Consider the following 14,357-nt stretch of genomic DNA (forward strand, 5'->3'; position numbering starts at 1 on the left):
ATGGGATGTTAGATGGGGTGGGATCTGAGTTACTACAGAGAATTCTTTCCTGCGTATCTGGCTGGTGAATCTTGCCCACATGCTCGGGGTTCAGCTGATTGCCATATTTGGGGTTGGGAAGGAATTTTCCTCCAGGGCAGACAGGAAGAGGCCCTGGGGGTTTTTCACCTTCCTCTGTAGCATGGGGCACGGGTCACTTACTGGAGGATTCTCTGCACCTTGAAGTCTTTAAACCATGATTTGAGGACTTCAATAGCTCAGACATAGGTGAGAGGTTTATTGCAGGAGTGGGTGGGTGAGATTCTGTGGCCTGCATTGTGCAGGAGGTCAGACTAGATGATCATAATGGTCCCTTCTGACCTTAATATTTATGAATCTCGTCTGCTTGCCTTGCCTTAGATGAGCACGTCACATTTGTATCTCTCTGGTTTCTCCTTTCAGATTGAGAGTCTCCCACCTGAGCTCTTCCAGTGCAGGAAGCTGCGGACCTTGAACCTGGGAAACAATGTGCTGCAATCACTGCCATCTCGGGTGGGCGAGCTGACCAACCTGTCCCAGATAGAGCTGCGAGGGAACCGCCTGGAGTGCCTGCCGGTGGAGCTGGGGGAGTGCCCTCTGCTGAAACGCAGTGGGCTGGTGGTGGAGGAGGACCTGTTCAACACCCTGCCTCTGGAGGTCAAGGAGCGGCTGTGGAGGGCAGACAAAGAGCAAGCCTGAGCTGCTGACAGGAAGGCAGGGAAACCTCTGATCAACTAGACAGGAAACAAACGGCCATTCCATTCCAATTCCATCTCCCAACCGCCCCAGCCAACACCAGACTAGCTAAGGAGATCCTTGAATAACCAATGACTGGGAACAAGGCTGCTTGCTCCCTTGGATGCAGGATGGGGAAGGTTCGGGGGCAGGGGATGACCAAGGCAGAGTGGGTGGCTCCTCTACAACAGACAGCGGGAACAAAAGAGGTGCTGCTGTTCTGCAAGATTAGAAGTGGGATGATGCCAAAGCTGCCATGGAGTTAACCAGAACTGCTGGTGGAGCCAACTTAGTTCAGAGTAACTGCCTCTGAATATAGGGGAGAGAAATGTGCTGATCCAGTTACACTGCTGCATCGCCCTAGATAGGGCTCTTACATGCATCAGGGACTGAGGATGTCTTAGAGTCAAAGGACAAAAGTCCAGGGAGCCTCTTTAAACTCCAACTCTACTTTGCTGTGACACTTTGTATAGTTCCACACTACTTGCTGATTTGATCAGTTGGAGCTTCTTTGAGGGCAGGGGGGATGGCACAGCTTTTTTATTTATTTATTTTTATTTTTAATTTTTTTAAAGATGCTGGTATTTTTTGGTAATTTTTACCTCAAAGATCAACTTGGATTCAGGACTGAATTTTTTTTAACCCAGTTTCCATCTGCTGGCTTGAGGTTGCACAGTCTTTTCAGATTCCAATCCTTTGTGCTGACCCATAGATCGCATGGCCTGCTTCCTTAGCTGGTATTACTGGAGGTATTGCCTAAATTAGCAGTTCCAGAAATGTTACCTAGATTGGGCTGTCTGTAGGCTGAATTCCAGTTCTGTTTAGTAAATGGGACAGGAAGGATGCAGCTCAATGCATCAGATAAGACGTGGGTGGAAAGCAGTAAGACTGTTTCTGCAAGAAGCACTGAGGTACTTAAAACACTTTTTAAAATCTAAAGTCTTGAACTACTTTTTTTTTGTTGTTCTCCCCCCCCCCCCACACACACCCTCTCAGCATTTTGTCTGGGGCATTTAAAAATACAAACACACTATTAGCCAGTGTTAAGTACAACTCAAAATAGGGGAGATGGTGCCTGTAGCAGAGAGGAAAATTCAATAAGCTTCTTCCCTACCCTTGCTGTGGATATATATATATATTTTTTTTTTGAGGTTTTGCCAGCATCTTTTTATAAGTAAAATCTACAAAGCTGCTTGTTTTGTTCTGGTCTGTTCAGCTCTTGATTTTAGCAGCTGTTATTCTTGCTGCTCCTCTTGGCCTATGTGATCACAAGAGGCTAATGCTGATTGAACTTGGTGCTTGGGATGGTAACCCTGTTCTTCTCTCTGCCCCACTGTTAAGAATCCTCCCTGGACTGGGTTCCTCCAGCCCCCTGGGAGGGGAGGCCCCATAGTGAGGGGAGAGGAATCTATGTTGAAACAAGGCTAACTTATGACTGTTCAACAAATCCCCTTCTGCATTTGCAGAGGCAGCCATATCTTAGTGATTGCTACTCATAATCATGTCCTCAAACCAGGGGGTTAAAGTGTGGCTTACATTTCTACCAGTCACCCCAAAGCCACCTTGTGTTCATTAGAAGGGGAAGCCTATAGACCCTACAGCTCCAGTATGCAGTGCTCCACCTTGCCCAGCTACTTGTATCCTCCAAGACTGGAGCACTGCCTGCTGAGATATGTAGTATTTGCAGGCATTACCTACATATTAAAAAAGGGGCGGGGGTGGGACAGTGTGTTCCAGCTGGGTTCTTGGCAAGCTGCTACTGAAGCCCTGAGTTGGGCAAAGCATAGACACCCTCTGTCTCAGATATTCTGGGCAATAACGAACACTACAGCTTCTCTTTCTGCATTAGATGTAATATACAAGATACGCACACTAGAAATGCTGAAACAGTCTGTTAACTAGGCTCTGGATTTGTTGATGCTCAGATGTTTAAATAAAGCTACATTGAAAACTAGGAAAGTTTTTAGCTTGTTTATAGAAATGCTTCTAAGAAGGGTATAAAGTCTGCCTCCCTTAGTCCATTCATCATGAAAAGTCAAACCATCCAAAGGGATAACCCAATCAACTCTTGTTTGCATGTTTTCCCAGCTCTGACTCTTTCCAGAGGAAAAGGTGCTGTAAAAGCTCTTCTGGATGACAGGTTCACTTTTCTAACAGTATTAGTATGTGTTGGAATTACAGCAGAGATGGGGCTATTGGTGAAAGGAAGGTATTTCAAAATTCACTGTATCAGAGATCAAACTGGGATTTAGAAGTGTGATACTGATAATTTGCAGAGTGGGATTTACCAGTCATGCTAGGGTTTTGTATTAACAAGGAGGGCAGCGAATCTGCTGGGGGGACTTGAGACCTACTCAGAAAAAATTAGCTGTTTCAAGATACAGTACAAATGCAGCTTTGAACTAACTCTCCATGGTCAGAGTAAGGACCTTTCAGATTGGGGAGGAAGTCTGTCTTTCCTTCTCTGCCAGATGAGATCTGGTGTTTGCAATTCTTTACTGAGCCCTGAACCAGTTCTGGGACTGTATGATTAGGACCCATCTACCCTACAGCAGTCATGGTACATGGCTAGTTGTAGCTTACACAGACCTAACTGGTCCTTGGACTGTGCAGAGTTATAACATTGCTTATGGAAAATGGGCTAAGGGTCTGCACCTAGCTCACCTGACTCTTCTGGCTGTAGTGAAGGTGGGTTCTTAGTTATATAAAACTGTATTTAATTTACATCCTGAAGTGTTTGTATAAATAGTCATACTGAACTCCAGAAAGTAAGCTATAAAGTGTCTAGAAATCTGCATGGTAATATGCAGGCCTCCTGAACTGCTGTATAGCTCATCCTTAGGACAAACCACCACCCTGCTAGAGGGAGGAGACTTCCTCTTTTTAGAGTTTTATTTCCTACTGTTTTTGAAAAATAAGTATCTGCCTGTTTGATCCAGCTCCACAGAGCAAACGTAAGACCAGTATTGATCATGCATGGAAACATGAGCTGCTTGCTGCTCTTTAAATATTTCAACCAGGACTGTTACAAGAGGTCTAGATACCTCCCCAATCGGGAAAAATCAAAACGAGTAAAGTTTTTGAAAACTTGTCATAATGGAAACCAAGGTTATATTGAAATGCCTCATCATGAATTGGTAAACTGGCTGAGATGCACTTTTCCTCTTCCTTCAAGCAGATGTTGGACCTACACTAGCAGATCTCAGAGGCATGAGGTGGAGAAAGCTTGAGAATTTTAAGTATAGGGTCAAAACCTGAGCTGCTGTGCACCTACAGTTGCTCAATACTTCTCCAGAACTTGGCCCATAACAGGACAAGTTCTCATTTCCAGTACCCTTCCCTTCCTTTTCCTGATCGCTCAACTCTTGAGTGACATAGCTAACACATTCTTTCCCAGTTATAGGCACATGAATCAATGCTCCATTTTTTTTTTAAAATGGGCTGTCATGTAGAAGCTGAGTTGGACTGAGACTGACCTGTGTACTATCCTCGGAATCCTGTTCAGGTTAAACAGACCAGTGAGGATCTGGTTAGTGGCAGTCTTCTCAAAGGATTCTAATAGTAATAACCAGGATCATCTGTGTTAGCTGCTAAACTAAAAACAGAACTTGAATTAAAGCCAAATGTCTCCTAACAGCACTGCTGAGTTGAACTAGTTCTTGGGACCTCTATTTATCCCAGGTACACTTGTGCCACAATAGGAACCACAGTTCTAAGCTTTTTGGTAAACTGAATTCTAGCTGTTATGGTAAGTGGCCTGATGTTTAAGTTTCAACTAATGAATTTGAACCAACCAAAGGTAGCAGAAGCTGAACGTGTTAAATCTTGCTGTGCTTTGAAACAATGCACTGGAATGTCAGTTGTGGTTTTGTGGGGTTTTTTTCTTCTGCTGAACTTACCAGTTGGACCACTGTTAACCCACAGGTGGAACTAATTTACTTTGCCACTCTAAACTGTTTCATGAGTGTTGCAGGTATTCATTATTTTTATTTCTACTTTGTATTAACTACTTTGTCGCTCCCCTGGAGCATCCTACCTCAGAACCTTTTTCTCCACCACTTGTTCTGTGCTCACTTTCATGTCTTAAACATCAAGAGTTTGGTTTTGTTAAAATTATCAAAATGGATAACCTTTTAAGGTCACTTTCAGTCTCTGAACCATGCTTAGGTCCTCTGTTTTTGTTCTAACAGATGAGAGTAGGAAACTGGAAGACATATTCATGTTTTGCAGCAGATGAGGTATGGGGAAAATAGGCTCCAGAATCTTATTGCATTGAACAGTGGTGAGGGGTTAAGCCTTTTCCATTTCAGCCACTTCCTTTTGTGAAAGGGACTTGAGTGAATAAATATTTTGAAAGCTCATTTAGTCTCTGATTTCCATTCTCTTCCAGCTCTTCTGAGGTAGGATGGATCTTTTGAATATGTGGGGTGCCTGCTTTAGAGATGGAATAGGGTGATTACTCATACTAGAGTTATTCATGTTGCCAGCTGTTCCTGTTGGCTCTGTCCTTATCAAACAACAATCTTTAAAATGTTAGTATGATTTCTATTCTCTTCACCGAAGAACAAAATGGTCATATGCCTTAAATTGTAACATCCCTTGTGCTGAGATGTTACTCAGCATTTGCAAGAGGTTGAAAACTTCAAGTACTAACATAGGATTTAATCTCATTTAGTACTGTTCAGAAACCTTTGGCTACACCCTGGATGCTGCAATCTTGCTGGCAACCATCCAGTTTAAAAAATGCTAGATCTGACAAAAGAAAATGGGTTCTGTCTATCCTATCTGCTTGGAGTTGAGCACCAATTTGGCAAGTAGTATCAGGGGGAGTGCACATTCTCTCCCCACTTTCTCCAGCTGCAGCTGGAGACTAATATATATATTGCTTTGGAATACTTCTGAAATTTGACCCATTAACTTACTGTTTAAAAATAGCAGGTAGCTATATATAGCCCTAGCTGAAGGTGGGGTCTAGCAAGTGAAGATGGAGTGAAGCTGCCTGGCAAGAAAAGCTGAATGTGGGATTTCTAGAAATCCCACATTCTCCCCTGTTCTGCTCTTTCAGGAAGTCCTATGAACAAATGGTGAGCTGTGCTAATTGCTCTTGTCTAGAGCAAACTAGTGTGGGCTGTGTGAAAAGAACTCTGACAGGACCTCACAGTAAAAGTGTCCGTACAGCTGATATGTCCCCTTCCTCAGGGCATAACTCATGGCTTAAACACTTCACACGGCTTATAAAAGTACTCTCACAGTTGTGGCTTGGTGTCCCCCACACGCTGGTATGGCACTTCAGAATCCTGAATTAAGCCTTGTATGTTGGATTATGTTTAGGCAGGTAACAGCACCTCAAGTGCTGAAGGCTGCTATGTTTTCTCTGAAGGACTTGTAAGACGGGACACTTTAACAAAATAAAAATTTTAACTTTTTATTTCCATTTTCCCTTTATTTTTGTTCCTCTAAAGTACTTTGGCTAATACAGCATTTAATGTTCCAAGGTATGACTCCTGCTATTGTTTAGGAATGATTGTTCCGTACTTCCCTCTGCAGTAAATGAGCCCTTGTGGGTTGGGAGACTCATTCCAGGGGGTGGAAAAAGAAAATGTAAGAGCAGATGTCACATGACTATACAATGAATGGTTGGAGTGGGATGACTACACAGTCCTTTACATACTTTCCCTTTGTTTCTAAACGATTGGCTGATAGTAATATAAATAGCTGGATCACTGATATTACAGTGAATGTAGAATTGGTGAGTGCAGTCTATTAGTGGCATCCTATAGCGCTGACTTGGATTTTTTTTAGGGAGAGGATTTCTAAAAGCACTCTCTGTTCTTTTCCCATTGACTTCATTCCCTGTCCCTTTCAGCGGAAAGGTCTGCAGAACAAACAAAAAACTTCTGCCAGTCTCCATAAAAATATTGCTCCCAGCCAATTAACTGTATACCTTAGCATGTAGCATATCTACCTGCCTAAACTGATACAAACACACACACAGGTGCTGGAACTTGAGGTGCTGCTGCACTCCCTGGCTTGAAGTGGTTTCCATTATATACAGGATTTACAGTTTGGTTCAATGGCTCTCAGCATGCCCTGTATAACAATTGTTCCAGCACCACTGGATATAATCTTCCACTCTTTCTGATGGCTTCAAAAGCAGTAGATTTCACTTTAACAGCTGAACATATTTTGGAATACATTAGAGCTAGACAATAAATTCCGCCCATATCTTTGAGAGTTAAAGTGAGTACTGGGTGTGTGTAATAAATATCCCCTTCTGTTATGTTTGTAAAAGTAATGGGTTTTGCCCTGTTGCATTTTTACAAGTAAGGGAAATTGTTGACTAGCATGCTACTGGCCCCATTTCAGAGGCGGATGTAGATCTTTTGGGAAATGTGTTGGAATGAAAACTTGTCTTATTCAGCAGCATAGCTGGGTTTTAACCAAATGCTTTTAGGAGCAGAACTGAGCCGAGAAAGGGGAGAACAAAGATAGCTCTTTGTCATATAAAGCTCAATGGGGCTTAAGCACCCCTTTGGCAGTGATTATCTTTATTCAGTAGCTCTCTACAACTCTGAATGATTGAGGGGGAGAAAAGTTAAAAAACAAAACATGACGGGTACGAAAACAACTTCTGCTAGCAGGAGTGTAGGAGGGTTGCACTGACGTGAGGTGGGGAGTCCTAGGGAAACCTGAAATAATGTCTTCACTGCAAAAAAAGCATTTTGTTTTTACCTCTAGATAACTCATTGTAAAAAACCTCATCTCATTGTAAAAAACCTAGTGGACGCAAGGCCACAGGCAGGCTTTAATCTTACTGGAGCTAGTCAAGGTCAACCCAATACCCACACCAGCTGGGGTTTAGATCAGCTAGCTATGAGGAGGTAAAAATTAGTTGTTCCCTGTCTCCACTACAATTTTACATTAAGACAATTATCTCAGTATAAAATCACCTTTGTTGTAGTGAAGACAGCATGGGCTGTGTGGCTACTGAAGCTTCCAAATACACCTCTCCAAATGGTTACACTTGTTTAAAAACAAAACTCGAACTAAATTCTTTGTAACTTTGCACATTTCCAGACCCTTATTACCACCTCCCCCCATTGTTGTTCTCCCCATCATCCCCTCTCCCCATAACTTGTTCGTGATCACATCCAGGTTCTATGCTCCTGCCTCCTAGGGCTGCTAGTGACCCCAATTGTATGCAAGGTCTTGGAACACATGTTGAAAGAGGAAGTAGTTAAGGATATATGGGTGAACAGTAATGGAGATAAATTATAACATGGTTTTACAAAAGGTAGATTGGGCTACACCAACATATCATCTTTCTTTGAGAGTGTAACCAATTTTCTATACAAAGAAATGCAATAGCTCTAATCTACCTGGATTTCAGTAAGGCTTTTGATACAGGTCCACAGGGGAAATTAAAGTTAAATTGGAGAAGATGGGGATTAATACAAGAATTAAAAGGTGGGTAAGGAAATGCTTAAAGGGGAGACTTCAATGGGCCATACTGAAAGGTGAATCATCGGGCTCGAGGGTGGTTACTAGTGGAGTTCCTCAAAAAGCAGCCTTGGGACCAATCCCATTTAACATTTTCATTAATGACCTTGGCACAAAATGGGAGTGTGCTAATAAAACTTGTGGATGAGACAAAGTTGGGAGGTATTGCCAATGTGGGGGAGGACTGGAATATGATACAAGATGATCTGGATGAACTTGAAAACTGGAGTAATAAAAATGGGATGAAATTTAACAGTGCGAGGTCATGCACTTAGGGACTAACAAGAAGAATTTTTGCTATAAGCTGGACACTTGTCATTTAGAAGTGCCAGAGGAGGAGAAAGAGCTGGATGGACTGGTCAACCACAGGATGACCATAAGCTATCACTGTGATGTGGCCATGGAAAAGCTAATAATAAAATCCTAGGATTCATCGGGTGTGGTATTTCCAGTAGAGGTAGAAAAGTGTTATTACTATTCTAAAAGGTTCTGGTGAGATCTCATCCAGAATACTATGTGCAGTTCTGATCTCATGTTTAAGAAAGATGAATTCAAACTGAAACAAGCAGCAGAGGAGGGTAAGTAGGGTGATCAGAGGAATGGAGAACCTACCTTATCAGAGGAGACATATGGAGCTTGGCTTGGTTAGCCTAACCAAATGAAGGTTGAGGGGAGATATTACTCTCTATAAATACATCAGAGGGATAAACACCAGCGAGGAAGAGGAGTTCTTTAAGTTAAGTGCCAATGTCGGCACAAAAACAAATGGATATAAACTGGCCATCAACAACTTTAGGCTTGAAATTAGACATAGGTTTCTAACTATCAGAGGAGTGAAGTTCTGGAATAGCCTTCCAAGGGGAGCAGTGGGGGCAAAAACCTAACTGGCTTCAAGACTGAGATTGATGAGTTTATGGAAGGGATGGTATGATGAGACTGCCTACAATGGCATGTGGCCCATCTGCGAATGCTGGTAGCAAATATCTCCAACAGCCAGAGATCGGATGCTAGATGGAGAGGGCTCTGAGTTATTACAGTTAATTCTTTCCCAGGTGTCTGGCTGGTGGGTCTCGCTGACCTGCTCTGGGTCTGAGTGATCTCCATATTTGGGGTTTGGAAGGAATTTTCCCAGGTCAAATGGGCAGAGGCCTTGGGGTTTTGGTTTTTTTCCTGCCTTCCTCTGCATTGTGGGGCATGGATCACTTGCTGGTTTGAACTGGAGTAAATGGTGGATTTTCTGTTCCTTGAAGTCTTTAAATCATGATCTGAGGACTTCAATAACTCATCCAGAGGTTAGGGGTCTATTACAGGAGTAGGTGGGTGAGGGTCTGTGGCCTGTGATGTGCAGAAGGTCAGATTAGATGATCAGGATGGTCCCTTCTGACCTTGAAGTCTAGTCGCCTATTCCTGTAGTTTTCACTCTGCTTACCCCAAGACTCCTGGCAGTCCAAACAGCAGCAATGTCTGCCAGAGCTCTAAGCAGCTTAGTAAGCTCCCCTCAGCCAGTTTAATCGGCTTTCCTCCCAGTGGTATCAAGAGGAATTATTATTGTAACAGAGAGGAAATTAGTATAATCACTTCAGTCAAAAAGGCATTTGAAATGTTCATGCCTGACCTACTGCTAGATTGTTCATACTACAGGAGTCACTGGGCCTCCCCCAGCTATAGAAATGCGATCATTCCTCCCTCCCAGGGGTGCTGTGAGCCTTAATTAAAGTGCTTTGAAAGCCTCAGATGGAGGGGATGATATTAGTGCAAACTGTTATTTCTTTTCATGGGTGTGGGAGTATAGTGAGGGGAAATGGTGCAAGGTTCTGCAATTGGATCCAAGGGAGCAACTGGATCCAATTGCCCCTGGGTCATGAGGCTAGGGGTCTACCCACACATATCAATTGCAGGATTGGGGGCTTAATGAGGCCAGCCAGCTTCCATCAGCCACTGCCTTGAGTGTTAGACTGCTGGGAGAGGAAACTAACCCTTTAATCACTGTAAAATCCACATTTAACTCTTCCCCCACCCCACCCACAAACTCTACTCCTGGTGTCCCCTTTGCCCTCACATCTGCTAAAAGAATGAAAGGGACACTGACAACTTGAAAAGAGCAAAAAAACAAAAACAAAACACTAATTTCTACCTGTAACCTTTTTGTTTCTCCCCTAGTTAAAGTTAACAACGAAACTTAACTGAAAAAAGTCAGCAAAAACGACATTCTTCTTTTTCAGCTTATGTACTTTGTGCACTTCCCCCTAGCTGAAGAGTCCTTTATAAACATCAAAAGGGAAGAAAATAAAAACTAACCCCACTCCCCGCATTCTTTTTAAAAGGAATTTTAAAGAGGCATAGTCCTTAAAGGCCTCCTCTATCAGACAGTACTTCCTTACTAAATTAGTTTTAAAAAATTCATATTGATGGTGTCCCTTTAAGACAGTCTTTTAAGAACAGAAAAAAACATTTGAAGGTAAAGGCCCATCTGCATATAAGCTTTTCACACTCCTTCATTTTCTAGTTCACTCTTCCCTGTATTTTGTCCTTTATTATATGGTGCTGCAAGCAGCGCTTCGAGAGGGGCGAGTTACAGGTTCTTTCAGTGAAAGTCTTGAATGTTTTCTAGAAGAGTCAAATATATTTTTATCTAGATAAAAGGCTTAAGATCTCCCTTTCTGCACCCAAAGGACACCCATTACATAGTGAAGGATGCACTGATGGTGAGTGCCTATGCTGGGTCTCTTATATCTCTCAGAAGTAGTTAATATTTCTCTCACACTTTGTTTCAGCCTCTGTGGCCTGCCTAAAATGACTACTCCTATACAGCTGGCACCGAAGGGCTGTGCATCACAAATTAAAACAGCCAAAGAGCAGCTGTGAATGAAGATGCCACACTTGTCCACCAAGAAGCCTGCTGAATCTTCAGTAACAGCCCCTCAGCATTAGCCCCTCAGTTTAGGCTTTGTAGTGTTGAACTTCACTGCCTAAGTGCATTTTAGTGCTATGTGCACTACACTAGGAGGAAAGGAAACTCTTTAAAGGGCTTGGATTTCCACTCATTTAAATCCACTATCCACTCTTCAGTGGACTTTAGTTCTCTTCATCCTGTTCCCCATCAATGTCTGTTGCACCTGGAACTGAATCTGCATTTGTCACCTCCCTACCGCTGCAGTTTCTGTTTGACTCATTAAAGCTCTGTGACTCTTTGAAGCTAAGAGTTAAATTGAGTTTCTCATTATGCTTATGCTGTTTTTCTTCCCATTAAAAGACAAACTTTTGTATACGCCTTATTTCTGAACTGCACAAAAGCCCAGATCCACACAAGTATTTAGGCTCCTAATTTCCCTTGAGTTCAATGAGACAAGATGGGTGAGGTAATATCTTTTAGGAGGCCAACTTCTGTGGTGAAAGAGACTTCAAAGGCCATGTCTACACTACCACTTATGTTGGCAAAAGTTATGTCGTTCGGGGGTGTTAAAAAACCACCCCTCTGAGCGACATAAGTTTCGGCAGCATAAGTGGTGTGCACAGCGCTATGTCGGCATATAGCTACTGCCTCTCAATGGGGGGGCTTTAATTATGTCAAAGGGAGAGCTCTCTCCTGTCGGCATAGACGGCTCCATGAGAAATCTTACAGCGGCGCAGCTGCATCGGTACAGCTGTGCCACTGTAAGGTCTCTAATCATAGAATATCAGGGTTGGCAGGGACCTCAGGAGGTCATCTAGTCCAACCCCCTGCTCAAAGCAGGACCAATCCCCAACTAAATCATCCCAGCCAGGGCTTTGTCAAGCCTGACCTTACAAACTTCTAAGGAAGGAGATTCCACCACTTCCCTAGGTAATGCATTCCAGTGTTTCACCACCCTCCTAGTGAAAAAGTTTTTCCTAATATCCGACCTAAACCTCCCCCACTGCAACTTGAGACCATTACTCCTCGTTCTGTCATCAGCTACCACTGAGAACAGTCTAGATCCATCCTCTTTGGAACCCCCTTTCAGGTAGTTGAAAGCAGCTATCAAATCCCCCCTCATTCTTCTCTTCTGCAGACTAAACAATCCCAGTTCCCTCAGCCTCTCCTCATAAATCATGTGTTCCAGTCCCCTAATCATTTTTGTTGCCCTCTGCTGGACGTTTTCCAATTTTTCCACATCCTTTTTGTCATGTGAGGCCCAAAACTGGACACAGTACTCCAGATGAGGCCTCACCAATGTGGAATAGAGGGGAATGATCATGTCCCTCGATCTGCTGGCAATGCCCCTACTTATGCATCCCAAAATGCCATTGGCCTTCTTGGCAACAACGGCACACTGACTCATATCCAGCTTCTCGTCCACTGTATCCCCTAGGTCCTTTTCTGCAGAACTGCTGCCTAGCCATTCGGTCCCTAGTCTGTAGCAGTGCATGGGATTCTTCCGTCCTAAGTGCAGGACTCTGCACTTGTCCTTGTTGAATCTCATCAGATTTCTTTTGGCCCAATCCTCTAATTTGTCTAGGGCTCTCTGTATCCTATCCCTACCCTCCAGCGTATCTACCTCTCCTCCCAGTTTAGTGTCATCTGCAAACTTGCTGAGGGTGCAATCCACACCATCCTACATATCATTTATGAAGATACTGAACAAAACCGGCCCCAAGACTGACCCTTGGGGCACTCCACTTGATATCAGCTGCCAACTAGACATGGAGCCATTGATCACTACCCGTTGAGCCCGACAATCTAGCCAGCTTTCTATACACCTTATAGTCCATTCATCCAGCCCATAGTTCTTTAACTTGCTGACAAAAATACTGTGGGAGACCGTGTCAAAAGCTTTGCTAAAGTCAAGGAACAACACGTCCACTGCTTTCCCTTCATCCACAGAGCCAGTTATCTCGTCATAGAAGGCAATTAGATTAGTCAGGCATGACTTGCCCTTGGTGAATCCATGATGACTGTTCCTGATCACTTTCCTCTCCTCTAAGTGCTTCAGAATTGATTCCTTGAGGACCTGCTCCATGATTTTTCCAGGGACTGAGGAGAGGCTGAGTGGCCTGTAGTTCCCAGGATCCTCCTTCTTCCCTTTTTTAAAGATGGGCACTACATTAGCCTTTTTCCAGTAGTCCGGGACCTCCCCCGGTCGCCATGAGTTTTCAAAGATAATGGCCAGTGGCTCTGCAATCACATCCGCCAACTCCTTTAGCACTCTTGGATTCAGCGTATCCGGCCCCATGGACTTGTGCTCGTCCAGCTTTTCTAAATAGTCCTGAAACTCTTCTTTCTTCAAAGAGGGCTGGTCACCTCCTCCCCATGCTGTGCTGCCCAGTGCGGCAGTCTGGGAGCTGACCTTGTTCGTGAAGACAAAGGCCAAAAAAGCATTGAATACATTAGCTTTTTCCACATCCTCTGTCACTAGGCTGCCTCCCTCGTTCAGTAAGGGGCCCACACTTTCCTTGACTTTCTTCTTGTTGCTACCATACCTGAAGAAACTCTTCTTGTTACTCTTAACATCTCTTGCTAGCTGCAACTCCAGGTGTGATTTGGCCTTCCTGATTTCACTCCTGCATGCCCGAGCAATATTTTTATACTCTTCCCTGGTCATTTGTCCAATCTTCCACTTCTTGTAAGCTTCTTTTTTGTGTTCAAGATCAGCAAGGATTTCACTGTTAAGCCAAGCTGGTCACCTGCCATATTTACTATTCTTTCTACACATCGGGATGGTTTGTCCCTGTAACCACAATAAGGATTCTTTAAACTACAGCCAGTTCTCCTGGACTCCTTTCCCCCTCATGTTATTCTCCCAGGGGATCCTGCCCATCAGCTCCCTGAGGTTGTCAAATTCTGCTTTTCTGAAGTCCAGGGTCCGTATTCTGCTGCTCTCCTTTCTTCCCTGTGTCAGGATCCTGAACTTGATCATCTCATGGTCACTGCCTCCCAGGTTCCCATCCACTTTTGCTTCCCCTACTAATTCTTCCCAGTTTGTGAGCAGCAGGTCAAGAAGAGCTCTGCCCCTAGCTGGTTCCTCCAGCACTTGCACCAGGAAATTGTCCCCTACCCTTTCCAAAAACTTCCTGGATGGTCTGTGCACTGCTGTATTGCTCTCCCAGCAGATAACAGGGTGATTGAAGACTCCCATAAGAACCAG

At 43.7% G+C, this 14,357-nt stretch overlaps 1 protein-coding gene across 2 annotated transcripts in view; it reads left to right on the forward strand.

The window, feature by feature from the left end:
* Positions 1-6,181, forward strand: part of LRRC8A (leucine rich repeat containing 8 VRAC subunit A) — a 30,635-nt gene extending 24,454 nt beyond the window's left edge. For both annotated transcript variants that reach the window (XM_084650389.1, XM_084650390.1), the window contains one exon: positions 442-6,181. In XM_084650389.1, the coding sequence (XP_084506515.1) occupies positions 442-717 (276 nt within the window). In that variant the 3' untranslated portion in view covers positions 718-6,181. The remainder of the gene's footprint in view (positions 1-441) is intronic.
* The last annotated feature ends 8,176 nt before the right edge of the window (positions 6,182-14,357 follow it).

The sequence above is a fragment of the Lepidochelys olivacea genome (genome assembly GCF_965140295.1).
Source record: "Lepidochelys olivacea isolate rLepOli2 genome assembly, chromosome: 16".
In the NCBI taxonomy this organism is placed as follows: Eukaryota; Metazoa; Chordata; order Testudines; family Cheloniidae; genus Lepidochelys; species Lepidochelys olivacea.